This window comes from Drosophila willistoni (assembly GCF_018902025.1).
Source record: "Drosophila willistoni isolate 14030-0811.24 chromosome XL unlocalized genomic scaffold, UCI_dwil_1.1 Seg141, whole genome shotgun sequence".
NCBI classification, from domain to species: Eukaryota; Metazoa; Arthropoda; class Insecta; order Diptera; family Drosophilidae; genus Drosophila; species Drosophila willistoni.
In genome coordinates, this window is record NW_025814052.1 from 12,879,900 (window position 1) to 12,903,560 (window position 23,661).

Sequence of the window (23,661 nt, forward strand, 5' to 3'; positions counted from 1 at the left end):
TAATTTGCCTAAAATTATGCAACAATTTTACAAAAACCTAACTCGATCAAAGTGAAGAGCAGCTAAAACACTGAATATCTATATATGTATAAGACAATCATTTGAACATTTTTATATATTTATATCTACATTTATTTACATCTATAGGGGAGAGAAGACAGAAGAAAAAAAACAGTATGGATCATAGTGAATTCATGAATTTGAGTCTTCTACTACATCTTTTCTCTGACGTCTTCTACGTATAAGAGCCTCCAGGATCCAGCATGTGGCCGCTATAAAGGATAAAGCATCGAGACAGTGCAATGTCACCGAATAGTCATAACGATCACGCACCATACCTAGAAATCGGCGAAGCACACATATATAGAGAAAATATTATTTGGTAGATGGTAATTTTGATGACCCTCACCTACAAATGGTCCACAGAATAGGGTAAACAGACCAGAGATGAGTAATTGCAGACCCGACGCACCTGGTAATCGAACCAGTGGCACATGTCCTGGGATGATCAAAGGCCAAAATATTGTGCGAACTCCCTTGCAAATGCCAATCCAGGCAAAGCAACCAAGGATCACATTATACGATCTTGTGCAGGCAACAACTGTGCGTCCCAAAGCCAAGCCAATGACGCCAATTAGAAAGAAGACACGATTGTCCCATGGTATCTTCTCGGTGAAAAATGGCACCAGGAATCTCATGCATATATCAAGGCCAGCCAGCAGGGATATGGATAGGGTAATTTGCGATGTATCGAAACCAAAGTCAGCCAGTATGAAGGGCATTAGAATGGAGAAGTTAAGTTCAGCAAAATTGATAATTGTCAGACCGGCGACAAGATTCACATATGTGAAATCTTTCAGGAGATCCAAATCGAAGAATGTAATGACCTTTTGGAGAAAACTAATCTCCCTTTCTTTTTCCACTTCCTGCTGGAACTTTTCTTGATTATTATTCGTTTCCATTTGTGGCCTAGTCAGTTCATGGAGTGCTGAGCACTTGCAACAGGTCAGCGACTCTTGACGTTCCCTTCGAAAGTTGTTTGGTCGCAGAAACTCTTCTGTTGGATGCTGTTGCTCCTCGTCCAGTGGAGTATGCTCCAAATCCTTGCCACTCGAAACAGTGCGAAAACGCAGACGACTAGAGGCTAAAGACTGACGCGAACCAAACCAGCCATCATTGGCTCGCGAAAGCATTGGAGTGCCCGGCTCGGTAATCTCAAAGCCGGGACGTTGGGCATCGTCATCCTGATAGAGATACTGACTGGAGAAGATGCCGCCAGGTTCGTGTTTGCGTTGCATGCCACAGTGGGCACACAAAGCCCCTGGCTGATCCTCAAGCAATTGTTCTGGTTGTTCTTCCCCACTTTGGGCACTCACATGATACCGCACGGGCTGATAGATTAAGGCGCAGACAAAAGAATGCAACGAGATGGCCGCAAACAATAAGACAGTCGCCTGGACACCATAGATGCTAAGCAGATGTGTGACCAAATGGGGCAGAAATATCGGTCCCAGTCCAGTTATGGTCCACGAGAAGCCGGCTGCTTTACGTCGCTTCTTCTGAAAATACGTATTTATGGCTAGCGATGAAGATGACACACTGATGCCCATGCCGAAGCCTGAAAACAGGAGAATTTAAATACATCATGCACTTAAGTTCATGCTCTGATCTTACCAAAGAGCATAGCATAGGTGACCATAAAGCCCAAGAAGGTGTTACAAAAGGCAGTTAGGGCAATGCCACTTGATATTAGTAGTGACCCCGTCATGCCCACCTGACGAAACGTGAATCTACGGAACATTGGACCATTCAGGAGACCCGTACAGGCCGAGATGGCCGAATGTGTATTCACAATGGACGTAATCTGTGAGTTGCTCAAGTTCACCTCACTCAGTCGGTCTTTGAACAGAAAGCCAAACTGCTGCAGACACGGAAAAATCGATAACTGTTCGTAGGAAAAACGATTAGTTGAAAAAAATAATTAATAATATTTTATTTCTAATCATTTTTACCTACATTGGAAATGCCGGCCGCAACACAAACGACCCACGCCCAGCCACCATCAGGAGCCACAAAATTCGAGCCCAAATCACTTTTGTTCTTCCTGTTGTAGTAACGCAAACGGACTTTGCTAGTCAAAGGACGAGTTGTATCCTGATAGACCTTCTTCTTCGATTCATCCATAGTTCTGTAATAAAAGCTTTCAGTTGTCAGTCTCCTAGTTTAGTACTCACTGTAGTACTTACAATTTTTGTCGATATCTGCGTATGTTGACTCAAAAATTCAAAGTAGCCGCGTTACGAAACTGAAATTAGCAAATTTCTTATATAGTAAAGACAGATTTCAGGTTTTTCATTAAAAATATATTTGTTTTCTAATCAAAATTTAGTCCACAGAAAATATACGGCATTTGATTGGTAGCTTATAATTATATAATATGAAACACTTATTTTTCCTTATCGAAAGTCAATCGAAAAATTCGGCAAAAAGGTCGCCAAAAATCAACCTACATTCTCTAATAGATTTCTTTTGAAATTTAGCATGTTAATAAATTTTGCCCAAACAACCAACAAGCAGGTTACACAAATCTTTTTGCTGCATACTTCTAGGCATACAAATTTAATATTTTCCACATGTGAACCTCAATTTGCAAAGTTGACTTTAAAACCACTTTAAATTAAAATTATAAGCTAATAACTCAATTCTAAGAGAAATGAATTTAAAGAAAATGAATTTAAATTCATTCAAAAATGCTTCTGAAATGGAGTTCAAATCTATATGAGTTAAGTAAGTTATGGTTTAGGGAAATCTTTTTATATCTCGCGCATTTCAGATTATTATTATTAGTATATTTAAATGATACAACATTTTTGCATGATTTAGGTAATCTGCTAGCAATTTCTTATTTCTATTATTGTTGACTGTTTTCCTTTGTTCAGAGAAACGTGATTTCTGGTCTAGCCCAGTTTGCTTATCAGTATGGAAGTCACACAATATATGACGATTTGTTTTTTTTGTTCATAACGACAATGTGATGAACTTTATTAGAAACAATTAAACGAAAATTAATAAATGAATCTCGATTTTGTTATACTTCTATTGATTTATTGCCTTGGGTATTTTTATAAAAAGTGAAAGACTCTAATTCCCATATACTTCCACTGAAGAATTTATAAATTTGTATATTAAAACTACGCTTAAATATTTATATTTCAAAATGAAATTAACTGAAATGAAATTGAACTGAATCAAAAACTTGAAAAATGATTTGTTTTTTTTTATCGAATGCAAGTATTCTATTTATTTGTATGTAACTAAATATAAATGTTTATTGGTTTACTTTTTGAGAGCAAGCCCATTTTTTGTGTCATGTTTAACTGTTAGGCAATTTTGGCAATAAAACAAAAATATTGGCTAATTCGTCTTATCAGTACGTACACATGTGACAAATAGAGATTCCGCTTTGTTGATATATGATACTAAAAAGAAAACGGCATAAACAAAACCAAAAGAAACTGAATGTTTTTTCAAAATATTACACATACGACATGTTGTCGCAAAAAAGATAACCAACCAACCCGGCTCTATGTCAATTTCTATATATTCCTTAGCATGGCAACAAATCCTCCAAAACTTTAATTGAATTGTTTATAAGATTTATTAGCATGTATACAAAGATTGTGCTTGATTGGAAAACTTTTAGTCACTAATTTAGTTGATTTGCTATGAGAAGAGAGGAAAGAGTCTTTTCCAGAATATTCAAATCACCAGGCTCTTCTTAAGATCACGTGTATAAGGATTACTTTGACTTCAATAACGAAAAACATTATTTCTTACTCACTTTCTTCCGATTTGTAAGCCAAACACTTCGCCTCAACAGTAGGCACTCTACTAACTAGACCATTCTAAAGGGCCAAGCACAATTTGTGGTCTAAAGGCGATTTCCAAGAGGATGGAATGCACAAATCACGAAATTGATTATGTTTGATTGTGGCTCACCATCTATCAACTCACTCACTTAACTTCAATTAGTCGATAATAATTGTAGCACAAATATCTCTATATATCAAGATAGTGAGAAATTAATCCATCGATAGCATCGATAAGATAGCGATTGACTTGGTTATTCCCTTTATAAAAGGTTTCCCACTGATTAAGATCACAATTTGGCTAATACAAGTGGTTAAATGGAGAATATCATGAATATTATTCAAACTTGTCTATATAGAAGTTGTTATTGGTATACATACTTACAAGTGTGTGTGTGTGTGTGTGTGTGTGTGGCTTGTGTGTAACTGTGAGTGTATATTTGGGGTATATAAAGTCAACATCTTTCCGATAACAAATCACTTGAATGAAATGCATAACAGAGATCGAGAGCATAAAGGAAACGGATAAATTTGCATTATTTTTTTGTTCACTGTTTTAATCTGTTTGCTTTCGCTGCATGCAAAACTTGGCAACAGATTTCTGAAATAGAAAACAAAACAAAAACAGAAAAAAAAAAGAAAATTTCAAGTGTAGTACTTTGGCTTTGACATTTTAATTGCAGCAGCTATTTATGTATTTTTTATATATATTTTTTTTTTGTTTTTAACACAATTGATAACCACGATAAAAATGATGCAAATATTTCAAGTTCAAGACGTAACTTACGAGTGAACTAATTTAGACGACTAAAACAATAGTTAGACAAACTAAACGCGATGCCAAACCGATGACCAACTAGTTAGAGCGAGCTCCTACAGCCCATGCGGCTCTCTCAACGAAGACCAACTAAAAACTTATGGGCCGGGAGATTGGCGATTGCGACTGCGACTGCGACTGCTTTTGGTCAACTATAGTATAAGTATATGTACTTTCTATATACCTACATATGTATGTACATATGTATGTGAATAATATGGCAACAAGAGCAACAACCACGTTGTCGTTGAAATCTAACAGCGTGCGCCCCCAACAAGATTAGCTGAATTACACAAATTCTGTAAACAGAATAGAACATTTTTCGATTATCTACAAATTCTCAGGCTAATCGAGACTGATTAGCCATTTACCGTTTTCTAGTTTCGAGATTGGATATTGGAAACATTTCTTAAAGAGAAGTGAAATACTCGTTAAAATGTCTTGCTGAAATCGAGCCTACATGGCGGATGAGTAATAATTTTGACTAAACGATTAGATGTTGTTAATCATGTATGATTTTGGCCAATTTATTGACTTCAGTTAATCTGAATATACCAGATAGTTGTTCCAGATATCCTTTTATCCCTCGTGCTCGCTGCTAACTGAGTTTTTAGAAACTTCTTTAGCCTGTCCTTTAGAGTCCTCCATCAGTTATTAGTTGGAAAACTTAACTTTAAATCTTTGAATACCCAAATTCAAACAAAGTAAACAAATTTAGCTCATTATTAAGTTGTGTTTAATACCTAAATACATTTAATTACAATACTAATTTATCATACAAGGTGTAAAATGAAATTTCACCAAAAAAAAAAACTTAATTTAATATACATAGAAATTTATTTAAGATTACACATCCAGAGTACCTTTAAGTACGAGCTTAGCCAAGTTGCTGATGCTCAAGGAATATTTAACTCTCTCTCTCTCTCTTTCTTTCTTTCTTTCTCAGATATGGCCTGATTTTAATCTCGCAAAGCCTGCTGTTTCATCTCAGACTGTCTAAATAAGTATGTTTAAGAAGCTCAATTATTCATGGTGGACCAGTTAGTCCTGACAGGGGATTACGCGCCCAATCCTGTAGAGGGTTTGCCCAGCATGCGGCGAACAACCGATTCGAGGAGCCAAAGTAGCAGGGCCACTGCAGTCAAAGTATTAATGGCATGGATGGTTGCCGTATAGCCGTAGGCATTAGTGAGAATACCTAAAAAAAAAGAACGAATCGAAGATCTTTGATTAATTCGCTGCTCTTGTGATGACCAAAAAGGCTGTGGAACTTACCCAAGACGGGACCCATAACTAGCGAAAACATGGTGTTAAAGATCAACTGGAGACCCGAGGCGGCTGGCAAACGTTTCAATGGCACATAGCTGGGTATAATCAGGGGCGAGAATATGGTGCGGAATCCTTTGCCAAAACCAATCATGATAAAAACAGCCAAAATGACATTGTAGGAACTGGTGAGGGTGACAATGACACGACCCACAGCAATGCACATAATGCCAAAGGCGAAGAGCACTCGATTGTCCAGTTTCACCTTCTCGAGGGCCAGCGGGGCCAGGAAACGCACAGAGATGTCCATAGCAGCTAGCAGTGACATGGCCAGCGAAATTTGTGGATCGGTATAGCCAAAGCTATTCAAAATGAAAGGCGTTAGCACCGAGAAGTTCATTTCGCCAAACATCATCACACTCATGCCAACGGCGAGATTGACAAATGTTAGATCCTGCACCAAATCGAGATCGAAGAATTTGTTGACCTTCTGGCAGAAGGTCATGCGGCTCTTGGCCTCCTCTTCGGCCTGCTCGGCAGCCTCCAATTCGAGACGCTCCTGTTTCAGGGCTTCGGCGGATTTTTGCAGCAAGACCTTATCCTCGGCGCAGGTGCAACGCAGCAGCTCCTGATCGTGTCCAGATTTCGAATAGACACTCATCTTGCTGGCATAACGCTCCATGTCTTCGCGTTCGCGATTAAAGTAATTTGGCTTATACAACGATGTCTGGCCTGGCGTTTCCACATCATCGCCACCGCGATGACCGTTGGCCTCCAATCTATCCAGATTCTCACGACTCCGCCCCGTGGTCGAGAGTTGACGCATCAAGGCCTGCCTACTGCGATAGCGAGCTCCATTGGCATGTTCTGAGGTCAGGGACATTTTGGAGCCAAACCAACCATCGTTGGCCCGGGCCAGCATGGGTGTTCCCGGCTCTGTGATCTCATAGCCCGGCCTCTCGGGATCGTCGACATTGAACAGATACTGGGACGAGAAGATGCCGCGTTTGCCTCGCTTCTGATACTGACAATATTTGCACTCATAGTCAGCCAGAGGATCGGTGTTTGGGGCCAGCAGATTGCCGTTTGCCTCCAAAAGCTCTGACTGAGGCTCCTTCTCCTCATTCGTGGCCGGGATCGCAGTCTTGGGCTTCTTGGCCACATGCCACAGCACCGGCTGCAACATCATGGCGCAGAGTATTGCATTCATGCAAATGCCCGAATACACCAGAATGCTGACGAATGAGCCATAGTAGCTCATCAACAGGGTCGACACATGGGGGAAGATGATCGGTCCCAGGCCGGTTATTGTCCACGTAAAGCCAGTGGCACGACGACGTTTCTGCTTGAAGTATGTGTTCACGGCCAGAGATGTGGCCGCCATGGACAGACCCAGGCCAATGCCATAGATGCATGACAGAAAGATACAATACTGGACAAAGGTTGTGCAAAAGGCCGAGGCAAAGATGCCGACACAAGCCAAAGAGGTGCCAGTCAGAGCCACCTGACGAAAGGTGAACCTCCGGAACATTGCCCCATTTACAATGCCTGCAAAAAGTGTCCGTCCATAAGTTTAGCAAATTTGTAGTCTTCCAAATTTTGTTATTAACACTCACCCACTAGCGAGGATACGGCCATCACCACATTGACAATGGATGTGGTCTCTTTGGGACTGAATCCAAGTCCTTGCATCCGATCTCTGTATATCAAACCATATTGCTGTAGTGCCGGGAACAGGCAGAACTAAACCGGAAAAGGCAATGATAACTTTTCATTTTTCTTGTTGCTTTTTGCTTGTGGGGGTTGTCTTAACTCACATTACTCATTCCTGCTGCCACACAAACAACCCAGCCCCAACCGCCATCTGGAGCCACAAAATCGGGTCCCAAATCGCTTTTGTCCCGACGTTTTGGCTTCTTTGGTTTGGTGGTGTCTTTATAGACACTGGCTTGATTTTTTTCTGTTAAATTTGACTTTTCCATTGTGTGTTGTGTGCTGCAATGAAGATGGAAAGAAAAGTGTTAGAGACACATGGAGTATGTATGATAAAGGGTATTCCCAACTTCGGATATGTGTGAAATAGGCATTTTACTGGGCATGTCCCTTGTGTCTATTATACATAGATTGTGACGTTTTTTTTTTCTTCCTTTTCTTGTTCTTTGGCGATTTGTGTTTATCTTTATAGGCAATTTAATATGCATGGCACGAAGTCGATGAGATTTCTATATAAAACAAGGTGTGCTGATAGTTAAATTGTTGTTGAATGCAAGGAAAACCGGCAACAAAATGAAATCACTTACAATTAGCCTTAGGCGGGTGCGGCTCTAGCCCAAGCAGGGCCTATTCGCTGAGAAATCCAAGTAGACTATCTATCTATGTCCTTTACAAGGGCAATCAAAGTTATCTCTAATATTAGTATCTTTGGCATATTCTCACTTAATTCACTTGATTTCCAAAGAGAACAACAAATAAAATATGCAAGAAATTTCATTCAAAGGTCTTGTATACCCTTTTAGCTATAATAAGGCAGAAATTATTAAAAGTCGTAAAGTGAGCGAATTGTAAAGTTGAAAAGACAAAAACGATCAGAGAAAACCCACACAGATTCAATAGTCAGATGAGGGTACTTTGAGACACTCTATGAAAGAAGTGAAGGAGCTCCCTCCGAAAAGAGAGATTGTAGAAAATGATGCAAAAAATGGAATGCCGTGAATGGAATGGCGGCAGGCAAAGATCGACCTCCATTCAATAGTCATTATTTATGCGGCGATAATGCGTAGACAAGTCCCCACAACCCTATACCATATGATGAAGAAGAAGAAGAAGAAACCAATTCCTATGAACGTCTTCATAAAAATTCAGAGTATGTGTGTGTGTCTCTTGTCTCTTGCTGTTTGTTGTCTGCTGTCGGTTTTACCATTGAACTCAATCGAAGCGTGCCATAAATTTACACCCTAGTCTCTGCAGTCCCCCCCCCTCCCCCCACCAGATTTCAGTCTGATGTGAGTATGAGAGGGAGGTGGGTGGGGCGGAGACGAAGGAGTTGACATTGAAGGCACTTTGCATCCGGAGTTTAGCCACTCAGCCAGAGAGCCAGCACATCGATCAACATGGCGTAAAACTTTCGCTTAAAAATGTTTAAATATAGTTCAACATGTTTTAAATATAAGTCCCCTTTTTCCCCCCCCCCCCCACACACACACACACACGCACACACACTCTCATCGTTCTTCTCCCTCTCTCTCTCTCTCTGCCTCTCCCTCGTTGTCTTTGTCAGTGGCAAATTATACCGGTTTTCAAGCCACTTTGTTGGCTTAGTAATTGTTGGGTGTTTTTTTTTATTTTTTGTCTTTTCTTTTTTTTTTTCTATTTGAGTTTTTGTTTTTTGCAAATCATGCAGCGTGGACATTTAATTTAGTAAAACAAACAGAACGCGTCATCGTTGCTTTTTTTTTTTTGCTTAGTTGATTCCCGGGCAAAGTGCTTCAAATACATAATACACTGTATTGATAATGGAAAGCAACTGATTTCGTTTTGTTAATGAACTTTACAATTGGATGGAAAATTTAAAGTAACAATAATCAAGAATGAATGACTCATTCATAGGATGAAGAAGAGACGACATCTACTATGGGGGGATTAGTTTATCCCTTTTCCCGGAGGGGGGCAAAAGTGTTATCAGGTGAATAACTAAGTCTGTTAGAATCGCATTCACACAATGCCTACAAATGTTTGTTTGAATGTATATTGCGTGCTATCGATTAGTTAGTTCACTCCCTATCTATCTATCTACTATCTATCATCTTTGGGGCCTCTTATCAATGCCGCCGCCGACGACGCCACCACCATCACGACTGCCGCGGTGTGTGCCAGTTGGAGCCAAAAGGCAAATAAATGGAAAATGGAAAAAACACTTGTAACTCAAGTTCTCGCGTACATAACATGAATGCGGCAAACAAGGTGTAGTACAGGTGCCACAGAGCTAATATCGAACAAGTGTGACAAGAATGTATCTCATAGATACAATTGACTCTTCTTCTTCACATTTCAAGGCATCGTCGACTGACATAAATAGCCAAAGGTTGTTCTTTAGAAGGCCTTGCTTAAAGCTTTTTAACTCAATTGAAATTGCACAAATCTTTTTGTTGAAGAAAAATGAAAAAAAAATCTAAGCAGATAAAAAATAATCACTTAATCTCTTTAACAATTATTTGTCTGCCTATTTTATTTTGAAATTTTGATAATATTGAAGTAACATTCCTTTTTGATTTGTTTTGGGTCCATCACTTAGTCAATCTCTCTCCTAAAAAATAATTATGTTTATAATCTAATAGTTAGGAATACTTTATCTTTATTTGAACTTTAACTGTTTTTTTTTCAGATCTGTATCTGATTTTCTGTTTTCTAACTAAGCGATATTACATAAGTGTAACTTAAGTGTATTAATATTCAAAAACTAACTGTAATTACTAAATTTAAATTAGCAGTGAAATAAAGTAATAATCTTATGACATAAGCTTTTGAAAGTTTGCAAATAGTTGAGTTAAAATCGTTTCTATCTTTTTGACTTTTGATTGGCAACCAATCGATTTGTCCGTCTGTATAAACACTTGGATAATGGAGATTCTCAGAGTTATAGCCATCAAGTTTCTACTCGAAATTTGCTTGTCCTTGCCACGCCTTCTTTTGCCTACATATGTATATTAGTTTGTTATGATTGATTGATAGGGTAAATTTGGCCTTGGAAATCCAAGTGTTAACAGTTTCTTAGATTTTGCCTCATTTCCCTTCCTCCCCCCCACGATCCTTGAATTCCGCAGGGTAATATTTCTTACTGAAATTAACTGATATAAGTGTCTTTACTTTAGATTGATAATGTTAAAGTTGTTCCATCTTGATTGAACTTGGGGAAAATTCCAATGTTTAAAATATCAAATTAAGGTTTATAAATGAATGTCATGCTGATCAAGAATAGTTAGAGTAGAGAAAATGCAAAGCAAATAACAGGAAGTCAGTTCATTCAGAGCTCGAATAGAAGAAAACAATATCGAGACACTATATATATACATATATATCGATATTGGATAAATGGACTATAAAAAAAACTCAAAAGCAGTTGTCATCAGTTCAAAATGTATAAGGTCTGGCCAATTGAATGGAGATTAATGTGTACGAAGCACATGTTACATAGTTACACTATATACATCTATATATATATGTATATATATATGTATATATATATATATATGTGTGAAGTGCCGGCGCCGCTGATCATTTTATTTCATATAAACGTATACTGCAACAATATGTAGCGACAATTTAATTGTGTCAATGAGAATTGATTAAAGTCTATAGATACAATTAACGATATAGAACGTAATTGATTTGCGTTCAATAGGAAATATTTGTGTGGAGACATGAATTGACAAGAAGAAAGAGAGACACACACACAGACAGAGAGAGAGAGAGAGAGAGAGAGAGAGAGAGAGGGAAACAAGGAAGAGAACTACGAGAAATACGAAAAACGTCTATTCAAATATTATCCTTTAGTTTTGAGGATTCTTTAACCAGACAAAAAATTCATTGTTGATTGTGTAATTTTTAGCGTTCCACACGGTTTCATTTTAACCACTGTTTTTTATTTTTTTTTTTTGGTTTTATTCTGTAAACAAATTGCTGGGGTCATTGGTACTGAGGTTCTCGTCATGCTTGGCTTAAACTACACAGAAGAAGACTACAACGAATTGTTATCTATTTGTTGTCTGTGTTTCTGTACCTAGATTTATTTGAATGTAAATTAGAGTCAATGCCTTTTTTGAAACATTATGCCGCCGCAGATTGTAAGAGAACATAGAGAAAGAAAACAAAAATGAACAAAATGAAAACATGTTTCGTCTCCTATTTTTTATTTTTAGATGCATTTCGATTATTGTTATTACCCTGGCCACAAAATAATCCCAACAGTCGGCACATTCTCACATGTGTGTGGAACTAAGTATGCCTGCAATGTCAATCTCTCGCCTCCCTCTCCCTCTCCCTATCCCTATCCCTCCACTATTAGAGCCAATCCTAATTCCGATGCCCATGACAGCTCATAAGCTGTAAGTATAAGTATAAGTACATTGCCTGCATTTTTTGTGCGTTTTTAAGTAATTCTTATTTTGAATAAACTCACGTACTTAAATTTCACTCTTACCCCAAGTTTCTGAGTTGTGAATCTGAGTGTGTGTGTGTGTTTGTAGGTCTTAAGTGTTTCTGTGAAATGAATAAGCAAATGAATAAAAACCAAAAAGAATCGAGTAGGTACCTAAAAATTAAATACTCGAGCAAAGTAAACCACATATATGCATTTCTCTCTCCCATATCCATTCACACTATATCTCAAGTCCAACTGAATTAGCAGTAACAAGATTTTTCTTTTTTGGTAATTGTTTTCAAATGGTTTTCAAAATTTACATTACTTGGCCACTTGTAACTGAGAATGGCCAACGCTCAAAAAAGAAAGAAAAGAAAGCAAAAGAAATAATCATAAACAAAAAATTGAAAGAAGTTTTACCATAAGTAGATACTTTTGTTTGGATTCTATTTCCTTTATCGATTTTGAATGAATTTCTTGAAATCGAGATCAATTAGTTCTCTCAGTTGTTTAAAAAACCTCAAAAATATTGCCATTTTCATTTTCTTATTTCAAAACAAAAAGTCGTAACTAAAACAGTTGTAAGTCAAAAAAGGATTCAATACGATTATTATTATACACATTTGATTCTGTGATTATTAATATTATAAGTAAGGAGTTAATACTATACATGTATTTTCTACTTAGCAGAAAGTTTATAAATAATGAAACTCTCCAGTTTAAGTGCAGGGAAAAAATTCTTTGGCAAATTGGGAAAACGATTCAGAAACAAGAACAGGCAAAATATTTATTTGAAGTTTGTCTCAAAGACTTTTTGTCCTTTGTTAAATAAATCAATACATTTTTCAAGTTGGTTTTTGACTGTCGTTTGTCTTCTATATTTCTGTTTATATTTCAATGAGTATTTATACTCCTAATTATAAATATTTGAGCATTTGACATCATTCAAATCATCTTGAAAATATATATAAAATGGAAATTAAAAATATATACTTAAATTTAATACTTTTGTAGTATGATATTAATTAATTATACACCTGGAAGCCCAAAAAAGTTAATGTTTAAAAATTTGTTTAAATAGAACTGTTTAATATTGATCCTTGGGAAATTTTTTATCTTAAAGGTACATATATTCCCGTCAAGGATACAATTCATCAAATGTTCTTACTCGTTTAGAAAGACTTAATACACTTCAATTTGAAATATTTAAATTTCAAGTCACGTCTGACGTGTAAAGATTCGAATCGAATTATATTTTTTTTTTTTGATCAGCATGACAAGTTCATTTTTTTGTGGTATTTTTCGACTGATTCATAATGATGCCATGAGAAATTAGGGAAACGATCACTTGTGAATTAAAGATAGAAGTAATTAAATTATGGCAAAAGTAATGAAATCGAAATTGAGTTGGACTTTTACAAAAAATTAAAGACAGGTACATAGCTCAGTTCAGTTCAGTTCACGATAATTAATTGCATGGTATGCTCAAAAAGAGTTGTAGGTGAAGGAGGATGAGGAGAAGGGGAAACAAAACTAATCTTTGTACCGCATTTTCAATGATTACACAACTCCACCCTCAACCTCACCCTCATCCTCACCCTCACCCTCCATCGAGCACTTTAGAATAGTTCATTGCGATTGTGACGATAATAATAATCAGCACGCAATCAACTTAAATCTGCCGAATGGAATAAACGCCAGTCAATATACATATATATTCTAGACGATATATGTATATATATGTACACCCATAAATGCCAACAAAGATTCAGTTAAAAAAAAATACGAATGCTGGGGGATAGTAAATAGTAATTACGACTAGAAATGAAATTCGTATGGAATGTCCCGCCAAAAGGTTTATTTTTGGGATCATGCCAGGAAACAGGGCGCATGCTTCATTGTGGAGTGGGCGTTTGGTTGTTCGATGGGTGGGCGTGTCGCCGCACATTCATTACTTACTGCTGCTAACTGTTGCTGTCCTTTTGGCCTTTTTGCTCCTTTTTTTGTATCACAGGGTAAGTACTTGAGTTTTGTAAAAGAATAGTTTTTACTTAATCACAGAATTGAATTTCATAAATAAACGGGGCAATTAAATGCACTAAATCAAACACTAATATTAACATTAATTATTACACACACACAGAGACAGACAGACACCTCCTACACACTGTCAATGTCAATGTCAATGCCAAGGCCCGGCCGGAATGAAGTGAAATGACGTTGACACTCAGCTGTTGGCTATTTTCGCCGCTTTTTTTTTGTTTTCACACACAAAAATATTGTATTTTCTAATGCAATTGGCAGAAACAAAAAACAAAAAATAATTCACTCGCTCTCTCTCACACTCGCTCTCTTATTCGTGTACGTCGCGTTTGTTGTTGTTTGTTTTTGCTTTTGCTTTTTTTTCCTTCCGTGACCTGTTGTTGACTCTTACGCGTTCAACAGTCGACTTACTTGCCAGCTGGCGTATTGGGTCTGCTTTATAGCATGTTTGTTATCTCTATGTTGAAGCGCTGAGAGGATGACAGAGACAGAGCTAGAGAGAGAGAGAGAGCAAGCAGGTTAGAGAGACAGCCGGAGAGAGAGAGAGAAAGAGAGTGAGTAAGTGGCAAGTGTGGGAGACAGACAGAGACAGTTGGAGAAGAGTTGGAGAAAAGGCATATTCTGCCGCCTGTTGCTAAAACCTAATGCTGATGCGTAAGACTTAGAACCCAGACCAGGCCAAAACAGACCAGACCAGACGCCAAGTCAGAGCAAGACCACACCAGACCACACTCGAAGGGAGGACCAGAATGCACTATTTACAATCAGGGAGCAATCGAAATCAAGAGTCTGGCCATTTAGACATGCCAATTAGCACAGAAATGACCAAGCAACTCCATGGCGGAAGTGGCTATTCGCAGTTCAAACGCACTGTGCACAGTGGGACAGTGAGACCCAGTGGTATAGGCCAACATGCTCATATCATCGTGACGATCGATCGATCGAGAGAGACTTCTACCAACTGTTGTTGGTTCACGGTCAAGTTCAAAGGTCGAAACAAACATATGCGAGACTATTACAACTAATTGGTTAGTAAAAACCTCAAACCTCAAACCTCAAGTTGACGAATTGATTAGTTGATTGGCAGGTAATTTTGTTGCTGTTCCTGTTGTTGTTGTTGTTGCTGTTGTTAAATCCAACCATCTGTTCAAAGGAAAATGTTCTATACCTGTTTCAGTTGGGGCAAATAAGCGAATGAATGGTTAGTTCCATTTGTCTAAACCAAGCTTCTCTCAAGCCCACTGTGCCGACAAGTTACTCTCTGCGCATCGTTCAGGTTTAAACCCCCCCACCAGCCCCCCCTCCCACCAAACACATGCTCTTAGTCTCTGGTGTTGCTCTCTCTCTCTCTCTATCTCTCTTCTGCTCCTCTCACTTCATCGGATCAGTGTCAACTCAAAGAGTAACATTATGACGTTGTCAAAGCAGCAACACCATCTCCACCTCCCCACACTCACCTCTCGTTCAACAGGTGGTTGCGGTTGGCAACGGTTTCCAAGCCCAGAGAGGCCAATATATTGCCTTCTCTATCTTGTTGCCACAAATAATTAATATATTCACAGCAAATATAAATGCAAAGTAAAGAAGGAAAGCAACAAAAAAAAATGTATAAATAAAATCGTAAAGTTAATGATAATCATACGCTACAATTATATATGTTGCGTGTATTGGTAGGAACCCACACTCACACACACACTCACACTCACACACACAAACACAAACAAATCAAATATTTAATCATAAATTTCACCATGATACTAAATAATAATAGAAAATAAATTCATTTTCCAACTAAATGATATGGCAAAAATTTTACTGACTAGCGGGGGGATTTTGGTTGGTATTCAGATATAGATATATATATATATATATACACATATATAGAGGAGTGTGTGTGTGTGTGTGTGTGTGTCAATAGAGATAGAAGCAATTTTTTTTCTTTCGCCTTTATGCTTTGGGGCTTGTTCTGATATCTTTTGGCGTGCTATTTGCTTTAATTTGTCTTTGATGTTTTTAGTACCCCATAAGAACTAAATGGTTAGAGAGAGGGGGAGACCCCCGCCACTCCACCCACTCTCTCTTCCACAGAGGTGGGCAAAGAAATCAACAATATTTTTGAAACACTTTTCATCATCACATCACATCACTCGAAATCGTCATTTGAATGCATCTCACTTAATACGCAAATGTATGATAATATTGCCATAGTATAGAAAGAAAAAATCAGCCAAATGCAAAGTGTGTGAACGAACTTTGTTCCTATTTGCCATTTGTTTACTTGATGCTCAAGAATCTGTTCATTGGTATTTTAATTTCATCATTTTGAAGTAAATTTCTTGAATCCATTTTTGAATCACTCAACTAGACATAAAGCAAACTAAACATGCGAATTGATTGGTTGGATCAAATAATAATTATGGAACTTTTTAGAATCAGAAAATATGTTAAAGCGTCTCCTATTCAAATTATAGGAAAAGTTTGCCTTAATTTAGTTAAGCATGGCTAATCGTATTCAAAAAGGTAGGCTTAGAATACAATGGAAATTAAATTCAAAAAAAAAAAAAAAAAATTATGTATTCCCACGTGCCTCTTTTACGATTTCGTTTAATGCATTTAAATTATAAATCTTTCATTTTATTGAGTTTACAACAAGCTAAAAAATTAACTTAAAGTCTTTTCATTATACAAATTTTCCATATCTCAGAACTTTGATATAGTTCAAACTTAAGTCACTGTAGCTAACTTACCTATTAAAATCTAGTAGGACCAGCTTCATTTTTGCATATTCACTACAAATATTGTAAAAGTTTTTGAAAAATGTTTATATTTGCTGTTTGAAAACAGTCAAAAGAAGGCCAAAAATGGGTTAATTGGATTATTTTTATCTGTTTTACTTTCTACCAAATCAAAGGAAATCAAAGGAAAATTAATATTAATGTTACAATATAAATGTATTTACCATATTTGTATACTGAACTAGACCAATTCTTTATGAGAAACTCTAAAAAATCATCAAATAATCAACAATATTTGTCAATTAAAACTGTCAATTCAAAAAATGTAAAACAAAACATATAAATAAGCAAGATATAAGATCATTTTTCTCAGTGACAAATAAAAATATTTTGTTTAATTTAATGTTTTTTAAAAAATAAATGTCATACTTTCAAATAATGTTCATTGATTAAAGAGTAAAATATTAATGCTATATATATAAGTAGCTTCAAAAATAGGTCCTATTCCAAATCAGATCAAATTTGTGCATTTGGTAAACATATATAAATTCAGTTAATCAAAATCTATTTGATTAGTGTACTCTGGTCTTTGATTTTAGCTTATTTCGGTTTATTTTTATTGGTCTTGGCAATTCTGAAGATTTCCTCTTAGTTAACTTAGTTCACATTCTTCATGGGGAAACTCTAAAAAACATTTCTATAGATTTTCCAAAGGGATTTGATTTGAATGAGAGAAAAAATTGTCGAATGACAAATTGTTTGTAAATCGATGTCTTATTTTTGTTTTTGTGTTACCTTTTGTTTCGTCTCTCTAATTGGTTGAGAATTGCATAACCATTGTAGCAACGTTTCAAACAAAAAGATCACTTTATACTAGTCGAATACCCGGAGAATGAAGTCAATCATTTAACAATGTTTCGACAGTCAGAATACAAGTTGGTTTTTTTAGTTTTTTGTACGACAACGCAAACAATTTGTAGCACTTCAAATCAATATAATTTGATAAGGGAATTTGCTATATGTACACTTCTATTTCTCTCTCCCTCTTTTTTGTCTTTATCTATCTCTCTCCGTGTATGTGTACTCTGGCATTTTGTATATACATTTTATTTAATGGCAAATTGCGTGGCATTTTGTTTTGCTTTTTCTTTTTTTTTTTAATTGAAATGTGGTCTCATCTGTTCCGCATTGCATATGTACATATGTACATATATATGGGTATATATATGTATACATATATGCAAATAGTGCCATGTGGATTTAACAATTCACCGACTAACAAGGAACTGTTATCAAGCAAGATGATTTAGTCGTGGTTAGTTCTACAAATATTTACAACCTCCGGTGAAATGTGTCATCCAATTCCAGAGACCCTCTTACCTCCAGTCAAGAAGTCACTCACCGTGCTTTAGTTTCTTGTGCACGGTGATTTTTGGTTTTTTGGAGAAGCCTCGGTACACTTGACTCACACCAATTTATTAGCGTGTGCCATAAAAACCAAAGTCATGATAAAACCTAATAAAAACTGACGAAAAAAATGGGGGTGGAGGTTGCTCACAATATCATGACGATCAAATTTCTAATCAGGATTGACAGGAGACTCTTGTCTCTAAAGGGCAAAGTTTATCCAAATGAAAAAATATATTCTAATTGAAAGCAATTTTCAATTGAATTTTGGTTAGGAATTTGGGACTTTGTAATCTTGTTATCAACATTCAGCACTTAATGGGTTTTTGCGGTGTTTTTGCACCTTGAACTTTTTTTTTGCAATTTAAAGAATTTCGAAAAACAATTTCCGATTTGTGTTTTAGCCAACATCTTCGTTTGGCATGTGTGTGTGTGTGTGGAATATTTGCGGTTAGTTTATGGACCAAAAAATTCTGTTGCCTGAGTTGAGGGCAACCGGTTACTTGATCTCTTGCCCAATCTCTCTCTTCCCCACTTGGCAATGATAACCAAACATTGCGGAGTTGGCAAACATTTCATTAATCAGTCAAAGTTGAGCCCAGCAGCAGCAGCAGCAGCAGCAGATACAGACAGCGTGCCGTGTGGTTTACGCCTCGTGTTGGTTCATTGCTTGTCGACTGGTAGGGGAGGAGGGGGAGGGGCCCATACAAAGCAAATTTCACAACATTACCAGTTGTGGTACTCTGCGTAGAACTTCGGATAACCCTCCCCTCCCCACCGCCAGTCGGGCCATCCCTTTGGCAAGACGCATGCTATCCAATTACCAGCAATTGGATTGCATGACACATTGGCCAGTTGATGGGCCGACATGCCGGCATGACTTGCCATTTCTGATTCTGATTTGAGTCAAACGAGAAATGAATGAAGGCGCGCACACACAATGAAGAGTAAGCAAAAATACTCGTACGAGTATACTCAATTAGTCAGAATTTCTAATGACTATCTTTAACTGAAAAGCTTGACGTTAACTTGCCCCAACAAAACACAATCAGCAACTCTATAAACCTTTAATTCTAATGTTTTCAGCTTCTGAAATGCATTTTGAAAACTTTAAAAACTATTTGGAACTATGAGAACAAATTTATTTACCTAATTGTATACCCTCGGAAGGCAGGGAGCCAAGCATTTCCGACCTTATGATCTATATATATTCTTGATCAGCACGACGAGACGACGGATCAACACAAAGTCCTCCTAGACCGCATATGAGCATCTTCAAATATATATTGATATTGATCGGACTCTATATTACAGCTCAAATAGGAACGATTTAATCACTAATAGTGAGTTTTATCATTATTTTCTAAAATATTCTTATAAAAATTAATATTTGTCGGTCTGATATGCATAACAACAGTTGTGCTAAATTTCATTAAGATCGGCCTACTATATAATACTAAACTAGTGACTTGAAACAATAACTTGGTTATTTTCAATGGGATTATCATACAAATTAATATTTCTCAGTTTAATATACATGCTAATGAAAGTGCAAAGTTTCATCAAGATTACATGACTATATCATATAGTTTTCTTAGAAACGATCGGTCGAAAAATAATGCGATTATTTCCAAACTTCGTAATTAACTTACGCACATAATAATATATAATTCCGACAAATTTCATAAAAATCGGATAACTTCTAGCCAAAGATTTTGACTTGTTAGATAAAATGTTTGTTCGTTTTAAATTTTTGGAAGTATGAAAAGAGTAACAAAAAAAACTTGCAAGGGTATACAAATTTCGTCATGGCCCAAGTTAAGTCCAGACCTCTAGAAAACTAAATACATTTTTTTTCTTTTCTAAATTATGTGTTTTTTATTTAAATGAAATCTCTTTTAATTTATATTTATTTTCAGATTAACAGCACAAAATCAAAATTGTTGCTTAATATAATAATTCATAAAGATAAAATGCGATGTTTATTTACTTAATTAATAATATAATAATTATTGTTTTTACTAACAAATAAAATTTAAAGTCAAACGATCTAAAATTTACTTACCCGCTAAGAAATCAAAAATTTTTCCCACTAAATTTATTAATTGAAAAGAAGATTTTTTTGGTATTTGGTTTAGTTTTGGTCAACTTATCTATTATTAATAACATTTATTAATAATTCACAACAAACAATTTGCTAAATTTAATTATTATATACAAACTGTACAGGCATTTAAATTTACTAGACGTACAAGCAAGAAAAAAAAAAAAAAATTGGATAAAAAAAATTACAAAAAAAAAAGAAGAGGGAATAATAATAGTAATAACAAATTGAACAACAAAAAGTATTTTGCTACACTAGACGTTTAATTGGATGAGTAAAGGGGGGGTTAGGGTGGTGCTGGTGGGTCTGAAAATGGGACTGGGTCTAGGGGTGTGGGATGTGGGGTGTGGTGTGTGGGGATGTATATAGCAGATGAAAAGAGACGACATTGAGGAGTACGACTAGACAAGCCGCCCAGTGAAAGTGATGAAGGACTTCACTTGTGGGTTGGAGTCACTTCCTTGGTGGTGGTGGTGGTGGTGGTGGTGGGGCCAGTGATTGCCGGAGCTTTCCGATTACGACCACGAATACAATCCTCCAAATACCAACCGGCAATGGCCAGAACGCAGAGGGCATTGAGACAGTTGAGGGTCACCGAATAGCTGGAGTTGTCCCTCACCAGACCTAAATGGATGGTTGGGCGGGAAGAGGTGTATACGGGGGGCAGCAGGATAAGGTTGAAGGTATGAAGGGAATGAAGGTGGTGGTTAGTACAAAACGAGATCCATTCGAACGAAATAATAATAATAATGCTACGAGCAATGCTACTCACCGATAACAGGTCCAAAGGCCATCGAAAAGATGCCAGACATGAGCAACTGGAGTCCAGCTGCGGCCGGTAAACGCTTCAACGGAACATATCCCGGGATTATCAAGGACCAAAACACCGTGCGGAAGGCTTTGTTCAGTCCCAGCCACAGGAAGATGGCCATCAGAGCATAAAAGTTGGTTGTCATCGAGAGGAAAACTCGTCCCACACACATACCAAGGATGCCCACCACAAAGAACGTTCGATTGCTCAATATAATCTTGGTGCTAATCAATGGGATCAAAAACCGTATGACCAAATCGAAGAAGCCAAGCGTCCCCATGGCCAAAGCAGTCTGAGACTTGTCAAAGCCAAGATCGTGCAGAATGAAGGGTGTCAGAATGGCGAAATTGATTTCAACAAAATTGATCAGCGTAATGCCAAAGGCCAAGTTAACATAGGTGAAGTCCTTCAATAGATCCAGATCGAAGAATATTACAATTTTCATGTAGAAGGGTAATTTTTTGCGTCGCTGCCTTTCGATTTCATCTTCCAATTCCTTTTGCTCCTTCAGGGTCAAAACTGGTTCCGATGCCAGTTTCAATGGCTCCTCCGATTCGCTATCATGAGGCTCCTCCTTGATGCTGTGGCTAATGGAAATGCTGCGCTGTTGTCGGGCTCCTGCCGAATCTCGGCTATTCAGACGCTTCAGCTCCACATGACCGTTCTCGGTCTTGTCCCACGTGTTCAAACGATTGCGTGTACCGCTGCTATTGAGTGAGGCACGTGACCCGAACCAACCATCATTGGCTCGTGGGAGAACTGGTGTCTCTGGCTCCACAACATGCGGAATAATATCATCATCGTCATCATCATCCCCATCATCATCGTAATCACCATTAGCAGCAGCATCTTTGGATTGCAGATCGGATGCACTTTTTTGCTGCAGCATCTCAACATCCTTGGGTCGCTTAGCCACATGCCACTTGACAGGCTGATAGATCAGCGAACAGGCAATTGTATGGAGCGAAGCGCCAGCAAAGAGCAATGTCGTGCCCACCACTCCAAACTCGAATATCAGAAAGGTGGCCAAAAAGGGGCAGACAATTGGGCCCAAACCGGCCACACCAAACTGATAGGCGGTGGCTGTGCGTCTCTTCACCTTGAAGTACGTGTTGACGGCCAGCGAGGAGGCCGAAACAGTCAAGCCACGTCCAAAGCCATACATGAGCGAAAAGCTCAGTATGTAAATGGCAAATGATTCGGCAAACACCATCCAGAATAGACCCAAAAATGTCAGCAATGATCCGACAAGGGCCACAGCACGATATGTGTATCGTCGAAAGAGTGGTCCATTGAGTAAACCTGCAAAATATTTACCGATCAGCTCTCTCTCTCTCAATCAATCTGTACCTCACCTGTAAAGGCAGACACTGCAATCTGTGTATTGATAATTGTGGTCATCTGTGGATTGCTAATGCCCAAATTTTCCATTCTTTCTCTGAACAGAATGCCAAATTGTTGAGCCAAGGCGAATGTTACGAGCTGTAAGCAGAATCATCAGAATTAAACCCAATCAATTTAGACAATGAGTGTTCAAAGAGATCCCCTGACTATTTCAAAAGCGTGAATACTCTTTTTTTTTGGGAATTATCACACTTTTTTCCTTTGAATTTGGTTTCTTTCGTGTGTTCACTTGTTAAATTTTACACATGGCTGATAATTAACTCATATCAAACATGCCAGTTTGGATGACAAGCCAATAGTTGGGAAAGGAAAACAGTCAGAGGATGCCCCTGCCCCCCCTTAAGTCCACTTACAATATTAATACCACTGGCAACGGCCACCAGCCAACCCCAACCACCGTCGGGAGGCACAAAATCATCGCCCAAATCGCTTTTGTCTCGCCGTTTCTTCTTCACAGGATGCGACTCGGATTGGGCTGAGGCTGGATATGGATATGGATGGCTTTCGCCATTCTTTGGCTGGGGTGGTGGTTGTTGTTGTTGTTGTTTCTGCAGATTCAGGTGAAGGCTCTTCTCTGTTTGCTGTTCCTCGGGTTGTTGTTTCAACCGTCTGGATACTTCATTGTTGTAATTGTTATTATTGTTATTGTTACTATTACCGTTATCAGTCATTTTGGCATATGGCTGGATTAGTTGGTCACCGAATGATTAGTTATTATTATTATTATTATTGTACTTAGAATGGCAAGTATATATATATAGATTCTGCAATTGATCAAAAAAAAATTTTAATTAGCTTAGTTCAGAATTCAAATTAAAGTTATAAAACGTTATACGAATTTCAAAATTTACTATCCTAATGTAAATTTGTAAATTTGATTGAAACTTCTTCTTTCCCCCCTTTTAAAACCAAGCTACTAATTGAATTTGGAGCTATTTTTGAATGGTTGTATTATTTGATCATTGAAACTGGTAAAGTAATATTTTTGTTTGCTAATTATAAACTGAATTGTTAAGAACTTAAGCTAAAGTAATTCACTTAGATTAGCAGCTAATCGGCCTACTTTATG

At 37.4% G+C, this 23,661-nt stretch overlaps 3 protein-coding genes across 5 annotated transcripts; all 3 read right to left on the bottom strand.

Annotated features, from left to right (window-relative positions):
• Positions 1–105: 105 nt before the first annotated feature.
• Positions 106–4,762, bottom strand: LOC6641297. 3 transcript variants are annotated; one of them, XM_002064216.3, is made up of 6 exons: positions 4,657–4,762; positions 2,247–2,305; positions 2,017–2,188; positions 1,675–1,945; positions 410–1,618; positions 106–338 (listed from the first exon to the last, which is right to left on the bottom strand). In XM_002064216.3, exons 3-6 carry the CDS (start codon positions 2,182–2,184, stop codon positions 193–195), a joined length of 1,794 nt encoding a protein of 597 aa, XP_002064252.1. In that variant the 5' UTR covers positions 2,185–2,188; positions 2,247–2,305; positions 4,657–4,762; the 3' UTR covers positions 106–192. The 3 variants fall into 3 exon arrangements, with proteins under 3 accessions (XP_002064252.1, XP_023030996.1, XP_023030998.1); XM_023175228.2 differs by lacking the exon at positions 4,657–4,762 and adding an exon at positions 4,255–4,289; XM_023175230.2 differs by lacking the exon at positions 4,657–4,762 and adding an exon at positions 3,842–3,925.
• Positions 4,763–5,405: 643 nt separating this feature from the next.
• Positions 5,406–14,389, bottom strand: LOC6641298. Its single transcript, XM_002064217.4, has 5 exons — positions 14,048–14,389; positions 7,770–7,947; positions 7,569–7,695; positions 5,962–7,500; positions 5,406–5,884 (listed from the first exon to the last, which is right to left on the bottom strand). Exons 2-5 carry the CDS (start codon positions 7,932–7,934, stop codon positions 5,745–5,747), a joined length of 1,971 nt encoding a protein of 656 aa, XP_002064253.1. The 5' UTR covers positions 7,935–7,947; positions 14,048–14,389; the 3' UTR covers positions 5,406–5,744.
• A 6,001-nt stretch (positions 14,390–20,390) lies between these two features.
• On the bottom strand, positions 20,391–23,351 carry LOC6641299 (monocarboxylate transporter 7). The gene is made up of 4 exons (XM_002064218.4): positions 22,946–23,351; positions 22,544–22,670; positions 21,150–22,490; positions 20,391–21,001 (listed from the first exon to the last, which is right to left on the bottom strand). The coding sequence occupies exons 1-4, from the start codon at positions 23,261–23,263 to the stop codon at positions 20,814–20,816; spliced, it is 1,974 nt and encodes a 657-aa protein (XP_002064254.1). The 5' UTR covers positions 23,264–23,351; the 3' UTR covers positions 20,391–20,813.
• Between the last annotated feature and the right edge of the window lie 310 nt (positions 23,352–23,661).